Raw genomic sequence first — 22,084 nt, 5'->3', positions numbered from 1 at the left:
TCCGTCTTCCCTCTCCTCACCCCTGTGTCCGTCTTCCCTCTCCTCACCCCTGTGTCAGTCTTCCCTCTCCTCACTGTGTCCGTCTTCCCTCTCCTCACTGGTGTCCGTCTTCCCTCTCCTCACCCCTGTGTCCGTCTTCCCTCTCCTCACCCCTGTGTCCCGTCTTCCCTCTCCTCACCCCTGTGTCCGTCTTCCCTCTCCTCACCCCCTGTGTCCGTCTTCCCTCTCCTCACCCCTGTGTCCGTCTTCCCTCTCCTCACCCATGTGTCCGTCTTCCCTCTCCTCACCCCTGTGTCCGTCTTCCCTCTCCTCACCCCTGTGTCCGTCTTCCCTCTCCTCACCCCTGTGTCCGTCTTCCCTCTCCTCACCCCTGTGTCCGTCTTCCCTCTCCTCACCCCCTGTGTCCGTCTTCCCTCTCCTCACCCCTGTGTCCGTCTTCCCTCTCCTCACCCATGTGTCCGTCTTCCCTCTCCTCACCCCTGTGTCCGTCTTCCCTCTCCTCACCCCTGTGTCCGTCTTCCCTCTCCTCACCCCTGTGTCCGTCTTCCCTCTCCTCACCCCTGTGTCCGTCTTCCCTCTCCTCACCCCCTGTAGACAACATGCTAATTAACGTTCAAGTATCTCCTCTATCTTTCCTCGCCTCAAATGATGAGAAGTTGCCTCCGTTGAAGGTTGCAGGCGGCTTCTTGCCCCCCACCCATTACAGGCAGGGGAGCTGAGGGGCTCACTGAGTTGATAAGAGGCGCTGGAGGCACGTGTGTAAAGTTAGGCTTGATATAGAACAGCAAATTAATGGAGGAAATCAGCCTGAAACCTTTCCACAGCCTTTCAGATAAGATTAGAACTGCAGATACTTGAGGTGGGGAACAACAATGACGGCATTTAACAAAGTACTTTTCAATTACTGTACTTAAGCGTTATTTTTAGGAGTTTTTCCATTGTATACTACTTTACACTTCTACTCTACTTCGTGTGTGTGTGTGGGATTTTTCTTTTAAGTGACAAAGTTGTGTTTTGTTAGAAAGACTGTTAGCGGAAAAGAGCGACAAAGGGTGATCCGTCACAGCGAAGCCATTTTGATTCACATCCCATAATGTGCATGCTCACTGACTGCTGTTGCCGCGGTGACGCGTCATTGCCTGGGATAATGTCGTCATATGTTGTGTTGACAGAGTCGTGTGTCTTGTCGTCTATCTGAGTGCAACACTTACAGCTCACAGGTGACGAGAGAGAGGAAGGAGAACATGTTACAGTACATTAAGTAGGAGTAATAAGGTGTTTGCAAGGGCACCATGTCTCTCTTCTTACCTTTTACTTCCTCGGTTACACTTTTTCTTCCTTGGTATTTATTTCTCCCTCTCTTTTATTGAGTTTGTCAAATTCGCACACAGTCTCTTAATGTCACATATGAGTTACGGCCATTTTGTGTCACTGCAAACAACAGTTCGTATGATATCATGCAACAACGTTTCCTAATGTCTATGGAAACTGAACTGTGTTAATGTCTGATGGATATCTCTGTGTGTGTGTGTGTGTGTGTGTGTGTGTGTGTGTGTGTGTGTGTGTGTGTGTGTGTGTGTGTGTGTGTGGTGTGTGTGTGTGTGTGTGTGTGTGTGTGTGTATGTGTGCGTGCGTGTGTGTGGTAACTTTTTAAGGACAACACCAGCTGCTGCTAAGGCTGGTGGTATGTGTTTACTTGTGTAGTTGTCAAAGTCTCTATGTCTCAGTGTGTGTGTGTGTGTGTGTGTGTGTGTGTGTGTGTGTGTGTGTGTGTGTGTGTGTGTGTGTGTGTGTGTGTGTGTGTGTGTGTGTGTGTGTGTGTGTGTGTGTGTGTGTGTGTTGGCATTGCCATAGACTGAGCTTTTCATGCCTGCTGCCCACTGGCTGTAGCATTCATCCAGCATGTCAAATACTCAAATTGTGCTTGAACAGAAGCAGAGATAATAAGTAGCCATCGTGGAATTGAAACGTGTTCATATTCCCTTTAGTACAGACTTGAACAGACTTCTCCAAACATTTTAAACACATCACTGGAAGTGTTTTCACGCAAACAGTAAGACTCTATTTTAAGAGTTATTCATTAAATATCATAAGAAATGTGTAGTGCTAGTTAACACGTGTGTTTCCGTGTGAGAGACATGTGTGTGACGTACCTGCAACTCTGGAAGCTGACACCTGTTTGAGCCAGAGATCAAAAGGTGTCCGTCGCTCTCTGTTACATTTAGCTCGAGGTAAACGGGTTCACGCTCACACGTAAAAGCTCCTTTTGAAGTTCTCATTCACTATAAATGCATTAGAACGGAAACTTGAACACTGCCAATAAGAACGGAGCACTTGAGATATACTGAGATATCTGAAGACAGAAAGTCAACATCAGAAAAAGAAAGTTCTCCTAGCGCTCTTAGCATTAGCATCCACATGCTGTTCAATGACAAAGCGCTTTATTAAGAACAGTCACACACAGGCTTAAGATAATTGACGTTGAAATATTGTTATTGTAAACTTTAGTCCACTTATCATTCTGTAACTTCTGATCTAAGTCTTTAATTCATTTTTAAATTCAAATCCATAATACATGAAAAGGGTAAGATTATTAATACTGCATCTTAATTTAATTTATTATCATTTTACCCTTCAGATACTTAACTGTAATAATACTTAAGTGTTCATAGTTGGAGTTTATAGTTGGAGCAATACTTCTACTTGTACAGTTTCCATAACAGCTGCTCGCACAGGAGTGATTGACATGAGCATAATTTAAAATGTTCTCACTTTAACCTCCGTGCGATGTTAAAGATTTATACATGCAATTCAAATATGTAAATTCAAAAGTGTTTTACCTGTTGTAATGCAATGCTGCACATCGCAGTCCTGATTACAATCTATTGTTTCGGAGCATCTTCAAACAGCTGAAGCAAGTATATTTTTTTCCTGTTCAAATTAGACATCACTCAATAAGAAGAGCATACACGAGAGTCCATTATCCCTACCCAGCACTCGGCACATAGTCATCATGTGCTAATGTTGTTTTGTTACTGCCATTGTGAGCATTACTGTTCAACATTAAACTGGCTAATGGCGTTCTGGGACTGAAGTAAAGGCAGGTCACGTGAGTGTCAGCCGGGGTGAGAGTGTGTTCTTCACCTCATAACATATTTGGAGAGTGTGAGCTGCACACAAAAGCAGACATTCTAGATGTTTCTAGAAAGAGCAAACAAGTAGATGCTGTGCTCTTATGTCTCAAATGTCTCTTGGATTCTCAGAAATCCGAGGGTTATTCTAAAGCACTCACCGAGGATCAGACGTATCAACGAGGACAACAACAAATGTAACATCTTCTCAGTAAAGTTACACAAAGCATGTCTTTACCTTTTGTTACTTCTTTCTTTCTGTTTTCTTTCTGCGGCTTCTCTCTTACTCTTCTTCCTGTTATCTATCCTCCATCTTCCACATACAGCATGTCTACTCTCCGTCTTTTATTCTATGAAATGTTCTGTGCTGTAGGGTTGGCCTCAGGCACAACATATATAAATGCACCACACACACACAGATACACACACACATACAACACATACACACATTAATGCAAGAGAGCTCTCAGACAGATCTAACGAACAACATGTGGTATCGCTCCGGCTTCACATCCTTCAAGAAGAATTTCCAATCCTGCATTCATTGATGCTGATAATGGTGTGTGTGCGTGTTTCATAAGCACTCTGGCTGATGGACCACATACATTGAGCATTGTAATACATGCATTGTATGCCGATACATCTATAGAGGTGTGTGTGTGTGTGTGTGTGTGTGTGTGTGTGTGTGTGTGTGTGTGTGTGTGTGTGTGTGTGTGTGTGTGTGTGTGTGTGTGTGTGTGTGTGTGTGTGTGTGTGTGTGTGTGTGTGTGCGTGTGTGCGTGCGTGTGGCCTAGCATTACTATACTTGTGGGGACCTAAATCTGTTTACACAGTCACGTGTGGGGACTCGCCTCCCTTATGCGGACAAATCAGAGGTCCCCATGAGGGGGATCATTAATTTTAGGGTGAAGACTTGGTTAGGATTAGGATTAGGATTAGGGTTAGGGTTAGGGTTAGGGTTAGGGTTAGGGTTAGGCATGTGTTGGTTTTGGTTAAGGTTAGGATAAGTCTCCAGGAAATGCATGTAAATCAATGTAATGTCCCCTGAAGTGATGTATACATGGTATGTGTGTGTGTGTGTGTGTGTGTGTGTGTGTGTGTGTGTGTGTGTGTGTGTGTGTGTGTGTGTGTGTGTGTGTGTGTGTGTGTGTGTGTGTGTGTGTGTGCCACTTTCCCTTCTCGTGGGATTCAGTCAAAGTCATTCCCAACAGTTTCTGAATAACAGGTTTTTGGTGGATTTAGCTAATGTGTCATCCTGGATCTTTTAATCGTGCATGGTGTTGAGCTACTTCAGCTACAGACCTGACCTTTAAAGATAAGACAGAGCTGTTAGCGAATGAATCTCATTAACTTGATGTGAAATGATTCCGCCGGGTGTGTCTTTTTTTAGTACAGATTAATGTGAGTTAAAGTTGAAGGAAATTGTTCATCACCACCTTCATTTATTAAATTCAGCCTGAAAAATAAATATGTTTTGATAAATACTCCATACGAAGATTTCTTTTAAATGAACCTGTCAGATCCTTTTGAATTGTAAGTCAGTTGTATATCAGGGTGTCCGCGGGGTGTTAAAAAGTATTACAAGTTGATAAATCAATTAAGCGAAAATTAAGGCTATTAAAAAGTACTAAAAAGTATTAAACGGCATTTTCAAGGTATTACATTTTGTAGCTTGTTTTCAATAAGTATATACATTGTCCAAAGAGGTTGCATTCTACAGTCTGCCTGAATGTAATCATTCTGGGTTTCTCGACAAGTGTTTTTGCACAGTAGGTTTGATTGTAGAGCTTTCGGAGGCTTGCAACCGCTTGCCTCAATAATGTTGTTTTGTTGCTCGGCTCAACTTACTTTTACATTTCTCTTCACTTACTGATCTCGCAGCACATCCCTGAAGGTCCTCTCACCAACACAGGTCACACCCTTCAGAGGACATGTTGTATCATGAGCAGCCAATATTATTACAGACTGTCACATACAAGCAATGCTCCAAAGTGTCTTTGTGCTGTCTTTATAATTGCATTTTCTTTAGTGCTATTGTTTCTGCAGTGGGAACTATGTGGTCTGCAGTGTTAATAATAGATGTCTTCATTACATTTCACCTCATTTGTGCAGTAGGTAATGTCTGAGTGTGACAGAACCCCCATTTTGTTTTGAAATCGTGGTAAAATAATGAAATCAGGTTAGAGTCAAGAAAAAAACGTTGACATTTAGTGGACTCTATCAGACTCAGCAGCAAGTGTGTTCATGTTGGATGTTTTTTTAACTTGCCAACTGTGAACAAATCAATCACCTGCAGTCGTACACGTATCATAATTGAGATTGATTCATTGTCTACTCCTTCCACAGGTTGAGACATGTTGAAGCATGTTATTTGTTTATTTGACAGTAGGGCTGAACGATTAATCGATTTTAAATCGAAATCGCGATTTGAAATGATGCGATTATCAAATTGTAAAGCCTGCGATTTTTTGTAACTTTTTTTTTTTTTTACAATTTTTTTTTTTTCTTCTTGTGTGTCAGTCATCCACACCAATCAGAAGTGCTGTGCTCCACATGTACCAGCCATTGTTAATCAATCAGAAGTGGCCCATGATAGAAGGTGATAGACAGATTGATCCAATCACCTGCCAAGTGCTTTTGAAGGTGCCTGCCCTTTCCAAATGGCTTCCAATGGATCTTTAGATGCTTTGGTGAAACCAACCATCTGAGTCAGGTTAGTACTGCTCCATCACGTGTTTCTATTACGGGGTGAATCTTAAACTGAAGCTCGACTTTAAAGCAACCCATCAGAAGTTTCATGTAAGTTTAGTTTTTTCACTCGTAGCTCGGGCTGCGGGGGTGCTAGAGACGGGAGCACGTTGATACGACCTTCCTAGCCGGAGTTATGGCCGCATTTTACAATACACTTCCGTTGGGTCGCTTAAAAATAAATATCGCAATCGCAATATTTGTCAGAAAAATCGCAATTAGATTTTTTCCCAAAATCGTGCAGCCCTATTTGACAGATTTAAGATTTCACTATGTGGCTGCTTTTAAGCACAGACGTCATTGTGGGAAAGCCGATCAAACCTCAGAGATGGACAGCAATTACACTGAGCCTAACTCACACTTGTGTCCAACTCGAGAGCAACCGAGAGAAGGACGAAGGAAAAGGATGCGTGTTGCAGCAGCATCGTGATGAGAAGAGAGTCAGAGATTGATGTGGAGTGACCGAGAAGGAAAGAAACGAGTAAAGAGGGAGAAGAGACGGATATTAGGTTGTTTCTGCCGCTTGCTCTGACATTGAAAGATATGTCGGTACTAATGTCCCAGAAAGCCTTGAATACCACAGCTAACCCATACATATCCTCCTTAATGGGATTTTCTGAGCTGTACTTGCTGCCTCTCACGTGCACCCCCCCCCCCCCCCTGCACCCCCCCCCAACACCATATGGCCCCCGCCTGGCGGAAAGATATAAGGCAAATGGAAAAATGGAAACTGCTCGCGTGAGGAATAATCATTATGTTGTCTTCTCATTTGTGACAAACTGAGGGGTTGATCTCCATCCTGAAAGCTTTTCTTTGGCACTTCCTCGCCTCTGCATTTGTCCTCCCCAAGGTTGCCGGGGACAACAGATGCACGGCGAGCTGTGACCACAAACTGATCATCAAACACAGGGGTGTCGGTGATGGATTACTCAGGCACGAGGATCCTGCTCCGTTATGAAGACATGCATTTGCATACTAATGGTCTCACTGCCTTTTTCTTTACCTGCGTCCGCTTCTCACACGCATATATATTATGAAGCATTTCCAGTGTCAGCGGTGTTTATGCATGCAGCGGAGTGTCTGCATCTGCAAGTGCACGGTTTATTAGCGTCTGTGAGTGTGTACGCGGCGATCACTGGAGGCAGTTTGAACGCGGCGCTCGGATTACAGCGGGATATTGGGGCACAGAGAGATTAGACCAATTGGAAAAACAGCAGGAAGAGAACAGAGGAAATATCACTGAGTGGTGCTAATGAAGCATCACGGGGCGGGGAGGTGATTATCCGACTTGACCTTGAGGGGCTTTCAAAAGAACCCAGGGAAAGTTAGGGAGAGTTGGAGAAGATGCAAAGTTTTACTGAGTGTGTGTGTGTGTGTGTGTGTGTGTGTGTGTGTGTTTGTGTGTGTGTGTGCGTGCGTGCGTGCGTGCGTGCGTGCGTGCGTGCGTGTGTGCGTGCGTGCGTGTGTGTGTGTGTGTGTGGTCTAGCATCACTATACTTGTGGGGACCTAAATCTGTTTACATAGTCACGTGTGGGGACTGGCTTCCCTTATGGGGACAAATTGGAGGTCCTCATAAGGGAATCATTAATTTTAGGGTGAAGACTTGGTTAGGTTTAGGATAAGTCTCCAGGAAATGCATGTAAGTCAATGTAATGTCCCCTGAAGTGATGTATACATGGTGTGTGTGTATGTGTGTGTGTGTGTTCCTTCCTGTGTCAGATTGTGTTGTTTCGTGACAACGACGCATCTCTGTGGAGCGGTTTTCGGTCTTGTTTTCCACACAGGGAGCGTAAACAAACTAATGAATATTCACGATGTTTGTCTTATCGAATGTTAGTGTACCAATGTGCCATTCTGTTGTAATTACTCAGCTCCAATTGTTTGTGTGTGTGTGTGTGTGTGTGTGTGTGTGTGTGTGTGTGTGTGTGTGTGTGTGTGTGTGTGTGTGTGTGTGTGTTTGTGTACATCGGTCATGTGTCATACTGCTGTTTGTACACACAGCCGTGATTCCTGAGTGCTGGTACATATGACGTCTTCCTGAGTATCAACAAAAGGCAGATTTACCGTCAACTTGACAAAGCCCTTATGTATGTATGACAGTGCCCACCTCTTTGGTTTGGCACCTGTCTAACCTGCATTACAATTGGAACTTGCCCTTTGTTAAGGAGCGATAGAGCAGGATTGTCATGTAAGGAACATTTGATCTGTATAAAAGTGTTTTTTCCTCTCTGAAGATATGCAAATCCATGCATGCCGCGTATACACATGCCTCCTGGATGTGGGCTCTGAGTCATAGTACGGAGGCTATCGTGAACACATATATCAAACAGATGGATGAATATTGCATTTGCTTGCACTTCAGAAAGTTCACTCCGTGATCTGAGATTCAATCCAATGTCAATTTGAGTTTCTTGACATTACATTACATGTCACTTGTTAGACGCTTTTATCCAGAGCGACTTACATACTCAGTACTGTGGACAATCCCCACAGGAGCACTTTGGGGCGAAGTGTCTCAGGGACACAACGATATGCTGACTGCAGTGGGACTCGAACTGATTCAAAGCTCAGCGCACTATCCACTGAGCCACAGCCTCCCTGTCCTTTTTAGCATTGTTCTCAATTTCCAATTAAAAGATGTGGTATTCATGTGATTGTCTAATAGTTTCAGGAACTACCTATGATATGAGAACACCTGGCAGAAAATGTGTATTGAACACGTCAGCTTTTAAAGCTTGCCTTGACTTTTGATGGTTTTCAAACAAAAAGTGGAGTTTGTTTGTTATCATTTAATTCAACCACACCTAGAAAGGCATTTTGTTAAAGCGCCCTGAGAACAGACTAACAAAGTACCTCGCCTCAGTGTTTTCAACAGTCCCAAAGGGCAATTGATTTGGATTACGATGAAAGAACCTCAGTAATGTTATGCACCAACAACAGAAGGTGGGCACAGCTTTGAAGTTAATACCTTCATAAATTACAAACAGCAGTTGATTGTCGAAGTGTTAACGCAACAATGGGAACCAAATTAGAGCGGGAAGTTAAATGCTTTTGTGCTTTTTAGTCTGTGTGCCTATTAGTCGTGCGGTCGTACGCCAACAGGCGGTTGTGGAAGAGAGACACCAAGAGAGGTGAAGTGAGAAGTGAGTTGGAGGAATGTTGTAATACTCGTTAAACCATTAGAAGAAGTAACAGCTGGACACACACCACTATCTGCAGCGAGTTCCCTCTCGAAACAAGACTGTTTAACCTGATCGCTCACACACACTCACACAACCTAATTCTCTCACACACACCGATCTGTCTGCACCTCTTTGTTTCCCACAGTCCAATCTTTGAGTATCACACGCACGTGCACACACACACACACGCACACACACACACACACCCACCCAGACACACTGAACCTTCCCAACCCCACAAGTCCTTCATTTTCCAGCTGTGTAGGCAAGCAGCAGTGGGCAGTTTGTCCACTGACAAGGGTCACCAACCCGGGGGAGAGCGCTCTCTGTCTCTCCCCTCTCTGCCTGGATGACTGGAGCGCGGGCAGCGAGATAAACACTCGAAGAGGGAGAAGAGAGGGAGCGAGGTGGAAATGGAGCGCAGACGGGTGGGGCGGCACACAGAGCGAGGGACATAAGAGAGCGTGATGAGGAGAGGAGGGCGAGTGAGGAGGAAAGAAAGATCGGGTCAGGGAGGAAGCTTGAAGGGCGGAGGTGAAGATGGGAAGGGGGGCGATGTCGGGGAGGGGGTCCAATCAACCACAGCGTGATGGATCACGATGTTAGCGGATAAGACGGGTTGAGATGGGGCAGGAGCGGCTTGTCGAGAGCTGCTTTTGTCAGGAGGCAACACACACACACAGTCACACACACATAGTCACACACATAGTCACAGACACAGTGACACCAGCAGCGAGGCAAGAGAAGGAGCAGAGCGTTGAAGGGCTCATGTCTTTTTTTGAAGACGTATCTGAGAAAAGAATAGCGCGTGGGAGAGAAAGGCCATACCTGCATAGTCCTTTTTGATTCATGTCGCCCTGTGAAAGGCAATTTACACGTGTGTCACACTAAAAGGATTCCCACGAATGTCAACCTGCCTTTCGTGCAGATGCACTCCATTGCTCAAGAAAGTGCTCCACATGCAGTTTCACTCTGTGCTGTCATCCTGTCTCGCTGTCTCTCACACACACACACACACACACACACACACACACACACACACACACACCACACACACACACACACACACACACTGTGCATTGACCCGACAAAGATGGCAGCCCTTTTCAATTTAGATGTGCTCGTCCCTGAGTGATGCATTGCAGTGGGTGCTCCTCACACACTTGCACCTCAACCTTCACTGGGACACCAATAGTTAGCAGGATGACTGAGTAGGCCTTGCACTTGAGTAAAAGATGTATTTAATATAAGGGGTTGCCAAGTTAATCCTGGCACAGATAATGTATTTCTCTCCTGGCCTGGGTTATCACGGTATATAAATGGACTTTTCTTCGTGTAAAGGGAGTTCACATCAATCGAAGACGCCGTACTCGAGATGTACACGGTAACGGGTTTGCGATGGTGGAACATCTGCTGATGTCGAGCTGGTTCTAGAAGACCAGCCCGAGGTTCCTGGCGCACAGAGTCAACCTCAAAGACGCCCAGAAAGATTGGCTGATCAAATGTTTTACATCTCCTGCGCTCTGCGGGGGAAACATCTGAAGGCCAGCTGACCTCTGGCATGCCTTCACATTCCGCCTCGACATCAGACGAAATCACTACTGAGCAGCCTGCCATGTAAAATACATCATATACTGTCAACTATAAACTGACGCTTGCATTCTCGTTGCGAATGTATTTGTTTACGGTTAAACTGTGACAAACTTGCTCTGCAAAGTGGTTGCTCTGGTGCTGTGCATGTGGACGAAGTTGCAGCTGAAAGACAACAACAATAATGAGAGATGGCACCAACCAGTTGAGCTAACTGATTCTCTTGGCTGCACAGCTACACATCTCCTCTGCCCTCCGTGTATCTGCCTTGTTCTATTAAGGAGTCCCACTGACCATCACCTCCTGCTACACAATATCAAACATCTAATTGCCAGATGCTATTTCTTTCATGAAATCTACAAGACCAATTATCTCTGACAGCGATATCAAGCTCGTCCGTGTCTTGTTGATTACCTGGATCCAGCCTAGCTAAACCCATCCCTTTTGTTATTCTCTTTTCAAACTCTCTCTCATTACAAACCCCTGCGGTTTTGAATTATGGAAATTGTGTCCGTGGCTCAGCCATGTTTAGGGCTGCTTTTCTCAGCCCAGACTAATCCCATCCAATTACAGGAGAAAGACTTTGATGCCATGTGTGGGCGCTCTTTCACCCACGTAGGTCCGTGTCGACCCAGGACAGCTGTTCACTTCTTAAGATGTGAGTCCAATCAGAGTGCTGAGCGCCCGATGTCCAAAATTACACAAAATGAGAAATTCAAGGGGCTTAATCCAGGCAAATGTGTTCATCACAAATTAAAAGGCCCCCCGCGGTGAGCTCATCGTTTTATGCAAGTCACATCCCGCAGTTCCCAGCCTCAGAACGTCCCCACGGCAGCGGCTCGTAATGTGGCTCCAGCCTCTGAATAATCACAAATCCAATCTATTATAAGTTTGCAAATAATAAGATAGAATCCAACTTCTTTGAAAAAGAGAAGTTAAGCGTAAGAATGAAACTTGATATATTACTTAAAAGCTACGTTCAGAGTCGAATGGTGTTTGGAGCTGTATGTTCGGTCACCTTTCATCGATCAACATTAGCCGCGTTCACACTGCGGTACTTTTCCCACAAAGGTTCATGCGAACTTAGTTCATGCGAACTCTTTAGTTCGCATGAACTAAGTACAGATCGCGTTCACACCAGAAAAAGTCCCTGGGGGTGGATTAGGCAAATGAAGCCGCTGACGTCACTTCTTCTTCTTCTGCTTTGGGTTTACTGGCAGGCCGCAAACCACTTTACGGCGTATACTGCCGCCCAAAGTCCCCGGCCGGAAGTCCCCGGAGTTGGGGAAGGCTTCAGTAGAAGCTGCTGGGAGTCCCAGCAGCTTCTCCTGAAGCCTTCCGAGTAAATCGCCAGAATGCCGACACCTCCTCATCTCCACCGCTCCCATGTTTTCTTTTGTGCTGCCATAAGTTAGTCTCTCTGCGTTTCTGCGCTGGGCTAATGCTAATGCTAATAATGCTAATGCGAGGATAATAAAATGGCGGCTTCACAAAACTTTTTGGGAGTTTTACGGGGCGTGGTTTGCAATCCGCCCAGCCAATCAGGAATATAGCTCTTTTCTCAAAAAAGAGCCGTTCGAAAGTCCCTGCTCTCGAGCAGGGACTTTCGAGCGGGTAAAAAGGTTCGCATGAACTACTTTTAGTACCGGCTCTTTTTGGTGTGAACGCGATCATGAACTAAGTTCGCATGAACCTTTGTGGGAAAGGTACCGCAGTGTGAACTATTGCGCTGATTTTGTCTAACTCATGTTTGTACAATTTAAATGAAAAATATTTTTCTTTTGTCTTTGTCCGATATAAACGAGCTCCTGCTTTCTTCTTTTATTTTTCTTTCCGTTTATGTTTCCCTTTCGTCACACTAAAATCTTTCCTCTCCACTTGTGTGTCACCGCCTCATTGTCTCTCTTCCTTCTCACAAACGGAGCTTTTCACAGCTGCAGAGAAATATGGTGCAGAGGTTGTTTTTTTGTAATGCTTTCGCTTTCAGTTGGATTGTAATTTGAGCAGGGACCTTCAAACTTCTCATTGTGAGTGCATTGTTTGGTACACGGTGGTTTTCTGTGTCTTATGGAGTGGAAAATAGCACACCATCACATCTCTGAGAATGATTACAGCTGGAGACTCTGCAATGCCGTGTCAATCGTCATCCGTTCTGCCTCAATGTGAAGCCATCAGTCTTTTATTGTCCTTCTTGTCAGAGACATTGCACACTTACAATAGGCGCCACAACAGGACTTGTTATTGCCACAAAGCTTTCACCCGTGTCAAAAAGTGTCGTGTTTGTGTGCATGCGTTTTATGAAGCCCGAAGATTAAAAACACAGACTGTGAAAATGGAGTGAAAGGAAGGTTGAATACACATTCAATAAAATACAGAGAGAGGAGGAACATGAGAGGGTGTTCAGAAGTGTGTGTTAGTGAGTCTCTCCTCCTGCTGTGCTCCTCTGCAGGAGGTCACAGAGCTACTGATGTCTCCTCCTGACCTTCTCTTCCAAGGCAGTTGTGAAATTATCACAATCCATTTTCAGGGTGCACGAGAAGACTTGCCAGGTGGTGGGTTAAAAACTCAGATTAGATTCCCAGCACGATATCTAACCACCTCTGTGCGTGTAAAGGTCAATGTGGTGGTAACAGAGTAAGGGTCAACTCCTTCAAAAGACGTCATGTATGATCGGGGGCTCCTCTTCACGAGATGCTCATTCATCATAGCATCTTGTAGATACCAGAACTAGGGATGCCAGCGATTATTCGAATATTCGCTACAGTCTCCATAATCGAATATTATTTTTAAAAATCGATTTTATTTATATTTTTTTTTTTTATTATTTATGTTTTTTGTTTTTTTCTGGCTTAGTTTCAACCAAAATTATTATTCGCCAGGGCTGCCGAATAATCGATTTTGATCATGGTCAGTTTCTGGCAACCCTAACCAGAACCATAGATTGTATAAAGAAGGGGACTACTTAGTCAGTGAGGCCAGCCGTTGGTTTGTGTTTTAGCACTTTGGCCACTTGCCATCTTAACCCAGCAGTGACAGAGTGACAGGAGAATATGGAGCAAAGTACAACAAAACACTGAACTGAAATGTAAGAATAAACATCATGAACTGATACACGCTGTTACATTTTTAAACAGCAAAGTGACAACAAGGTGCCCCCACCCTAAAATGTACTGTTTGATTCAAAATTGGCATACTTAATTCATGAATAAGACTTTAAACTAGCCTTTAAGACCGTCTTGTCATGCTAAAAATATTTCCTGAGGTAATAAATCAAGTAAAACGTAAGGTCGTTTTCTCATAGACTTCAATACAATTGGGCTTCTTCTTGCAACCACAGGATTCGCCCCCTGCTGGATATCCGAAAAAAAATGCAAGACATAAAACTTTTCTCTTTGACTTTTTCGAACTGGAGGTTGCAGCCTGATCCAAACTAATTGTTCCTTTGAGCAGTCGATCTACTTGAAGAGTCAGAAGCCCCTGAAGGATACACTGGCTATTGTCTTCCAAAAGTGTGCAAAAATAAGGCCACATATGGAGGAGCCTTGTTGAAATGCAGATCTCAAAGGAAGCGGCCCCTAAAATGAGAAACAGCCAGTGTGTCTGAGTGTGTGTGCTTGCACGGCAGCATGTGCGCATGAATACTTAATATGCGAGTCCCTCGGAGTTTATCTGTTTGAGTATGCACTTGCGGTATCTGTGTTACCGTATAAGGGTACTTCTCTGTGGCTCCCAGCTTGCCTTGGGCCACCCTGTGGTGTTTAAATCTGTGTATCATCTGTCATTTAGCCTTCTCTCCCTGTGGCTCGCAGAAGCTCCTGCCTATGCAGTGCTCGCGGCCCAACACTGCTTCCAGTACAATAACACAGGCGAGCTAACAGCATCACATAACGTAGTGTGACGATTGCCAACACCAAGAGTGGAATTTGCTTTGTTGTTCAGCCTTCCTGTATCTGCGCCTCAAAATGTTCCGATTTCCACCCGCCTGTCTCTGTGTCGAGTTTTAATCGCTCTTCTTTCCCCCCTCTGTCTGTTACTTTAAAGGGTCTGTGTGAAATAACCCGATTGAGTAGCCGAAGCTATCCAACTTTTTTCTATAAGTCATTGCTTGGCGTATTTCCTTTGACACTGTGTTACTAAGAGGTGCCGTGGGTACACTCTATTTAAAGGGATAATTGTCTGCTGCTCAAAGTGCCATATCAATGGAGCAGTTTAGACAAAGTAAGATGCATCTTGGCACTGTCTTCTCGTGTAGAAAATAAAAGTAATAAGCCTAACAGGGCTGTATAAAAATTATAATGATGCATGAAATGAAGTTACTGATGATGGATATTGTTAGAGAAGCATCTGTAATGTGTCACTCACACTCACATTACAGCAGTACTTGCTAACATAGCATGATGAAATAGATTAGCAGCTTTTTAAGTGCCAAGTGCGACTTTTGCACGACGAGGCGTTTCTCCAGATAAAATGTTTTGTTTCAATAAGTTCATGACTCATCTATGCTCTTCTCACCCTCATATCCATCTTAAGCCGTTCTGCAGTAATGATCTAACTTTTCCAACCACTCCCTTACTTACTTTCTCAGCCAGTTGGTTGAAGAATCCCCGTTTTCCTTCCAGGGAGCTGAACTGCTCGGTTTCCGTTAAGCCCCTGTCACACTGTCCCGAAATGGACACCCGATGGACACACGATAAAGGAAATGTTCAAATTCGGCTGTGATCGTAGCAACATCGGGCCATTCGTGAGGGCATCTTAAGCCTTCGTATGACCGCCGGTGGAGTTTCTCAGGCTCCGGCAGCAACTTCGTGAGCGGCAACTTCGTAAGGCACTCGTGAGGGCATCTTGTCAAATCGTGTCATCTTCGTATTATCATCGGTGCATTCGCCCTCACTCTGATCGGGGCGAATGCCCGATGGCACCGAGGATAACAAGATGCCCTCACGATGGCCTTACGAAGGGCAAAATTGACACACGAATTCAACACGAAAATGAACCTTCGCAAGGTCCTTCGGCAATTTTTTGGCATGCCAAAGATTTTGCCACCGCTCACGAAGTTGCTGCCGGAGCCTGAGAAACTCCACCGGCGGTCATACGATGGCTTAAGATGCCCTCACGAATGGCCCGATGTTACGATCAAAGACATCAACATTTCCTTTATCGTGTGTTCATCGGGTTGTTTTATTGCACAACAAAATCATGTAAACATATTATGTAAATAACCCAATTTGTGTTCTGTGAAACTAAAAAGGATATAATATATTATTTTGAAGGAGAGTTGACAGGAAGTTGTTGTTGCTATGGAAACAACATTACGGAGAAAACGTAATATTTTCTACATATAAAGACGGATAAAGTAAAGAACAAAGTCTGAAGATATCAGTACAGTATCATAGTACTGTAACATAATTGTTTTTGGTACTTTCGTTGCAGTTGTACGTCTTAAATGTAATGTAAATGTTGCCTTTGTGTGTGGTTCGGGGCCATCTTCGTGCGAAATTCGCAATTCCATATTCGTGTGTCCATCGGGTGTACATGTCGGGACAGTGTGACAAGGGCTTTAGAGGATAGGTGATGAATTGCAAAAGGCACAGAATAGAAATACTGCTCTCTCTTTGTCTCTCCCTTAGCTGCGGTGGCTGCTGGGGTTTAGTTTCTGTGGAGTGTCAGGGAACAGGAGGCTGGCAGAGCAGACAATCATGCCCACGTCGGCACCCCCAAGGCCCCATCCTTCATCTCAATAAGCCCCCGTCTTCCCCTAGCAGTCAGAAATAGCATTTGGGATTTGTGCAGGTGTTTGCGTGCCAGTGCCTTTATGGGTTTGTGTCTTTACTTACAAAACAACAAAGATTGCAGGGATTTGGGCCAAAGTGAGAGGCCGTGTTCCACACTGCCAGGTGGACTGCAGAGGTGCAGAGAAAACTGAAAAGGGAAAAGGCAATGCTGTTAAAGTAAAACACAAATAACAAGTAGAAGAAGAAAAGGAACAATAACTGCTTCGTAGTGAAAACATGGCAGAGACACAAAGAGAGAAGGAAGATGTCGAGTCCAAGTTCTTTTCAGAATCACCTGGTTAAATAAAGGCTACAGAATCAGAATCAGGTTTATTACCAGGTAGGTTGACACGTACGAAGAATTTGACTTGGTGTCGGGGTGCATACATAAAAGCAAAACTAAAATAAAATAAAAACACAGATAGAGAGCTCTTATAGGAAAACTATGACAACATTAAAAATAATAAAATATACAGTATAGTCAAATAAAATATGGCAGTATTTACAATGTGATAGAATGGAATAAAATATGTGCTGTAATAATTCATTATTATTTATTGAATTGGTTTATCCACACATATACTTTTTTCAAAACGCATACTTATTTGTTTACATGCAGTATAACAAAAAAACAAAGATATTACATATCGTTTGCCTTAAATCTAATATTACTTTAAATGTTTTCTTTTTATAAATACAAATAAAAAGCCTTCATGGCTACCGTATTATACTACATTAATGCCATTACCGCTGGTTTGAAATCACCACCATCGTCTTGTTGAATAGTTACCCACATTGCCAAACTAATAACCCACAGTGACTGAAATAGATGACTAATGCAGAACATCAAATATAAAAATAATTATTATATTTTTAAGTTAAAGTAGAAAACTTCTGCCTCATGTACTCTCAGGTCAAAACCTCTGAATTCATGAGGCTTTGTTAGTGTGGGCGTCACACACAGAAGCCGCCATAGAGTGAAAGTATAATGAGAATTCAGTGGAAGAAGGAAACCAACCTGCAGCATTAGTTTGTGTACAAGCCTTGTTAAGGAATCTGCTTTATTCTGCTCCCTCCTGCACTGAGGTGTTTTATGAGTATTTCTGTTTTTCTTATATCACCGCTGAGTCCAATTAATGCATGCGCTGTTTCTTTCTCTCACTTCCTGAAATGAGTTCTGTTTACTGCCAGCAATCATTAAGGTCATGACAGTCCATCACCTTTGCTTACCTCTGTACTCCATCTCCAAAAACACTCTTCTCCTGGTGTATTAGGATGAATATTCCTATTATTTTACTGCACAGTGTGTGTGTGTGTGTGTGTGTGTGTGTGTGTGTGTGTGTGTGTGTGTGTGTGTGTGTGTGTGTGTGTGTGTGTGTGTGTGTGTGTGTGTGTGTGTGTGTGTGTGTGTGTGTGTGTGTGTGTGTGTGTGTGTGTGTGTGTGTTTAAGTGTATGTCTCTGTATACTGCATACCCAACATGGCCTCTGTCACTGCTATGAAATTGCTGTAAAATTGGGAGGTTTGTGTACGAACCTGGGGGGGGGGGGGGCTCATGACAAAATCATGCCCTTGGCCAGCACTGCTTGTAATATAACACATTTGAAGGAAGGACATTTGTTTTGTTTTGTCCAGCAGCTGATGGATCCCATGATAAACTGATTAATCTCAACTAATCAGATGTTTTGTTTACTTTGAATGAAGGTTCATTATATCACTTATTATTCATGGTTAACCCACAGCTAATTATTTTTTCATTTACTCTACCTTCACCACCCTTTACAGTCTCAGACACTCACTAATAGTTTGTAGTTTCAACAGTGTTTAAAAGCTCCATTGTAATATCAATAATATATGGAGGTTACAATAGAAAAGTGTTGCTGATTTGACTTTTTCATGTATTTGTTCTCTATTATACAATGCAGAATCTAACTTTACACATCATTATTTCATGCCGTAAGTAGGGATGCACGATATTGGGTTTTTGAAACCAATACCGATAACTTCCTGCTTCTCAAGACCGATACCGATAACAATATAATATATATATATATTAAATGTATCTGTAGTTTTTGCACACCTGGTGGTAAAAAAGAGACTAGTAGTGAGCAAATGACATGAGCATTACTACTATGAACAAAACAAAGCCACGAACAGTTTTTCTCTTCAAAGTGACCATATTTATTTTCCCAAATAAACTTCTTGCCTTTTTCAAAAGCCTCGTCGATAGGTAAAAGCCCCGGTGCCTTGAGATGGGTCTGGCTGCAGACCGCAGCAAGGAGGCGTTTCCTATAGGGGCGTTTCCTATAGGGGCGTTTCCTAACTTTTTTTATCCAGCTGCTTTTATAAATCCTCGCAGAAGAAGTCATTGTTCTAGTGATGGGAATTCCGGCTCTTCTTGCTGAGCCGGATCATTTGGCTCACCAAGAAGAGCCGGCTCTTTCGGCTCCCAAAGGGCTCTTCAGTTTACCACATATTATACCTTTTAATTAAATCAAATGTAGCGCTGTTTTGACTAATTATTTATATGTGTACACATATATCACTTAAATTATTCAAGACATCCTTTGTACTAAAGTATTCAAAAGTAAAAATTACATGTTTAATATAAATTATTTGCTGTGGCCAATTGTTTTCATTGCATTTACAGACCCGTGTAACACTCTGATACCACCCAATGAATGCATTGACTTGCTTGTAGAACCACGCTACACAAAACAGATGGCAACACCTATAAAAACTATTTTAAAAAAGGGGCTACTGTATCAACCTATATAAAGTATATAAATATAGTTTTTCTCCCTGCAGGAGAGGGGAGCGTGCTTTGAGATCAGCTGCTAGGCTGCAGCGGGGAGAAGAGGGGGACAAAAAGAGATCTCCGTCCTCCGTGTTTTATTCTTATAGAAGTAAGAAGGGAAGTAATGGGTCAGAAACCCTCCTTTTTACGCAGCGGTCCAGACATAGACATCATAGCTACGGCGACATATATTCAGTTGCCAGTTACTTTTGGCATTAGGGCAGGGATATCTTTCAAGGTTTGACATAATGAATTGTGCTACTTTTAAAGCAAGCAACGATGTTTTCAAATCTGTAATCAAAAAGCTCCTCAAAAACACTATAGAAGCAGTTCCTGCCCTTGTTACGTTAGTTCAAACAGTAACAACGGACTACTTTTCTTAGCGGATGCATGTCAATTTAAATCAATACAAAAGACTATTTTTTAAATCAATAAAATCTTTTTCTAAATCCATAAAAGCATTTCAATTATTATTGGGAGTCATGTCGTTACTTTGTTGAGAATGTGGCCATGTGTAATAAGCGGGATAATGTCCACATTGCACATTGCATAATGTGCCTTCATGCCGATCTAGATCCCTCCGCAAAAACAAAACAAAAAACGTCTCGTTCGCGGGCGAGAGTCGGCTCCCGTCGTTCACTATAGGAAACGCCCCTATAGGAAACGCCCCTATAGGAAACGCCTCCTTGCTGCGGTCTGCAGACAGACTCTATTGGGTGCCTTTGCAGCTGGCTTTGGATTCGCCGCTAGTTTAGCAGCGCAGGCGTCTTCGTACGCTTTGAACACACCATCGTAGCGATGGCGATGTTTCAGGTGACTGATCAGGTTGGAAGTATTATAGCTCGTTGCCTTTTTCCCTCCTCGTGGAACTTCTGCATCTGTTAATACAGATAGCAAGCGAACTATCTCACTCTGAAACTTTGAAATAGTCCCATACTACCGACGACATGTTTGTTTACTGTCCTGGCTTCACGGCCGCACGCCATTTACGTCACAGCCAGGCATGAGTTAGGGAGCGCTGGATTTGTGAAAAACTTCCTAAACCACTAATACCACAGTACTGGCAAAACGGGAGGAGCTGAGTGAAAAACAAGCGCCCCTCATTCCAATCCACCCACACCGCAGGATCTTTTTCTTTTTTTTTACCCAAAAGATATATTGTATATTATCGGGGCTATTAATACCTTTATCGGTTTTATCGGGATGACGTCATAATTCCTAATATCGGACCGATAATTATCTAGCCGATAATTATCGTGCACCACTAAGACATGTTGAATACAATATAGAATCATAAATAAAGTGTAGGAGACCTTTTGTTTTGTCCAGCTGCTAATGAGTCTCAATGGCAAACTGATTAATCTTAACTAATCTGAAATGTTGTGTTTACCTCTAATGGAGGTTCATCCAACTGCTTATTAATTATGCATGATTCATGGGTAACCCAAAGCTAATTATTTGTAATCAACCCTGCTTCATTCTGCTTTACCACCAGTTCTTACAGACTCTGCAATATCAATAGTACATGGGTGTTATTATAGAAAATGCACTCTACTATACAATGCAGAATATAGTTTCACACAGATTGCCGTAAAACATGTTGAATACAGAAGTAAAACAAAATTAAAACATTTGAAGGTGTAGAAGACTTTCTGCTTTGTCCCGAAGCTAACGGTTCTCAATGGTAATCTCATTAATCTTAACTAATCTGAATTGTTTACCTCCGATGAAGCTTCATGATATAACTCTGGATGATTCATGGATAACCCACAGCTAATTATTTTTTAATTAACCCCACCTTCATTACCCATTACCTGCAGCTTTTACAGACTCCCACACTCTGCCAATAATGGTTGGGACTGCCAATAGTGTTTAACTCTATCACTGTCAGCTGTATGCCCCAGTGTGGGAATCACGGCTGTATTAATTTGGTTGTGTCTACGCATGTACGCCTTGATTAAAATACATCAGAGGGTGATATTGCGCTGACAAGGTTGCCTCCGTACCCTGAGGAGACCTCTAACGCTCGTGATCTTATCTTCGAACGGTATTCCCGGAATGACCTCCAGGAATTATGACAGGCGCTCGGCCATCTGGGAACGTCTTCGCTTCGGGACAACTCCCCATTAGCAGCCAGTGATCATGTTCCAACAAGCGATGGTTCCTGAACCCTCATCTTGTTTTTTCCTCGAGCGTTCGCAGAATTACATTTTCATTTTGCTAAAGGCACCTTGATGCATCACTGTAATCCACCGAGTGGCTGAAGTGCTTCGCGCCAAGGCTGGAGCTAAATGGCTAATACCATAAAAAACAGATTGGAGAGTGAATGGAGGCGATCATTACACTGAGGTTCAGCATATGGGGACATCACTGTATGTCATGCATGTCTTTTTATAATACCTAGCAGCAGTTACAGTAAACACTGCAGTTATTCTCATATCATCGGGTTATTTATTGGATTAAATATGTCAAAAAAGGAAACTGTAAGATGGCACTTTTGGTTTAAAGCATCCTTTGGTCGTTTGAAGCAAGATGCCGAGTACATTGCATCATCTGTTACATCTCAAATATGTTGTATACGTTGTTGTATCATGACATACAAGGCTAGTAAATCAATTGAAAGAGCAGATTTTACTTTCTTTAAATGAACCAAGTGAACAGATGACAATTAAGACACCTCAATGTTTTGAGTTAGATTTTGTGTGTATATTGTTATTTAGGATGAAGTTTTGGTCTACAGTATATGCTGAAGCAGGGATGCCCTAGAGCAGGGGTTCCCAACCCCCGGTTGTTACTGGTAGGTGTTACTGCCGGGCTGCGAAATAGCTGTGAGTTTATCGTAATATTTGCAGAATTATAAATATA

The 22,084-nt window shown here is 43.2% G+C and overlaps 1 protein-coding gene across 1 annotated transcript in view; it reads left to right on the top strand.

The window, feature by feature from the left end:
* The window catches only part of cntnap2a (contactin associated protein 2a), a 365,546-nt gene that overhangs the window by 292,672 nt on the left and 50,790 nt on the right, over positions 1 to 22,084 (top strand). Inside the window, exon 17 of the mRNA XM_071206976.1 lies at positions 1 to 590. This exon is cut by the window's left edge and continues 945 nt beyond it. Within this exon, the coding sequence (XP_071063077.1) occupies positions 1 to 590 (590 nt within the window). The remainder of the gene's footprint in view (positions 591 to 22,084) is intronic.

Source organism: Pseudochaenichthys georgianus, chromosome 20 (assembly GCF_902827115.2).
Source record: "Pseudochaenichthys georgianus chromosome 20, fPseGeo1.2, whole genome shotgun sequence".
NCBI lineage: Eukaryota > Metazoa > Chordata > Actinopteri > Perciformes > Channichthyidae > Pseudochaenichthys > Pseudochaenichthys georgianus.
Note: the sequence above shows the minus strand (reverse complement) of the source record. Positions and strands in the feature narration are given on the sequence as shown.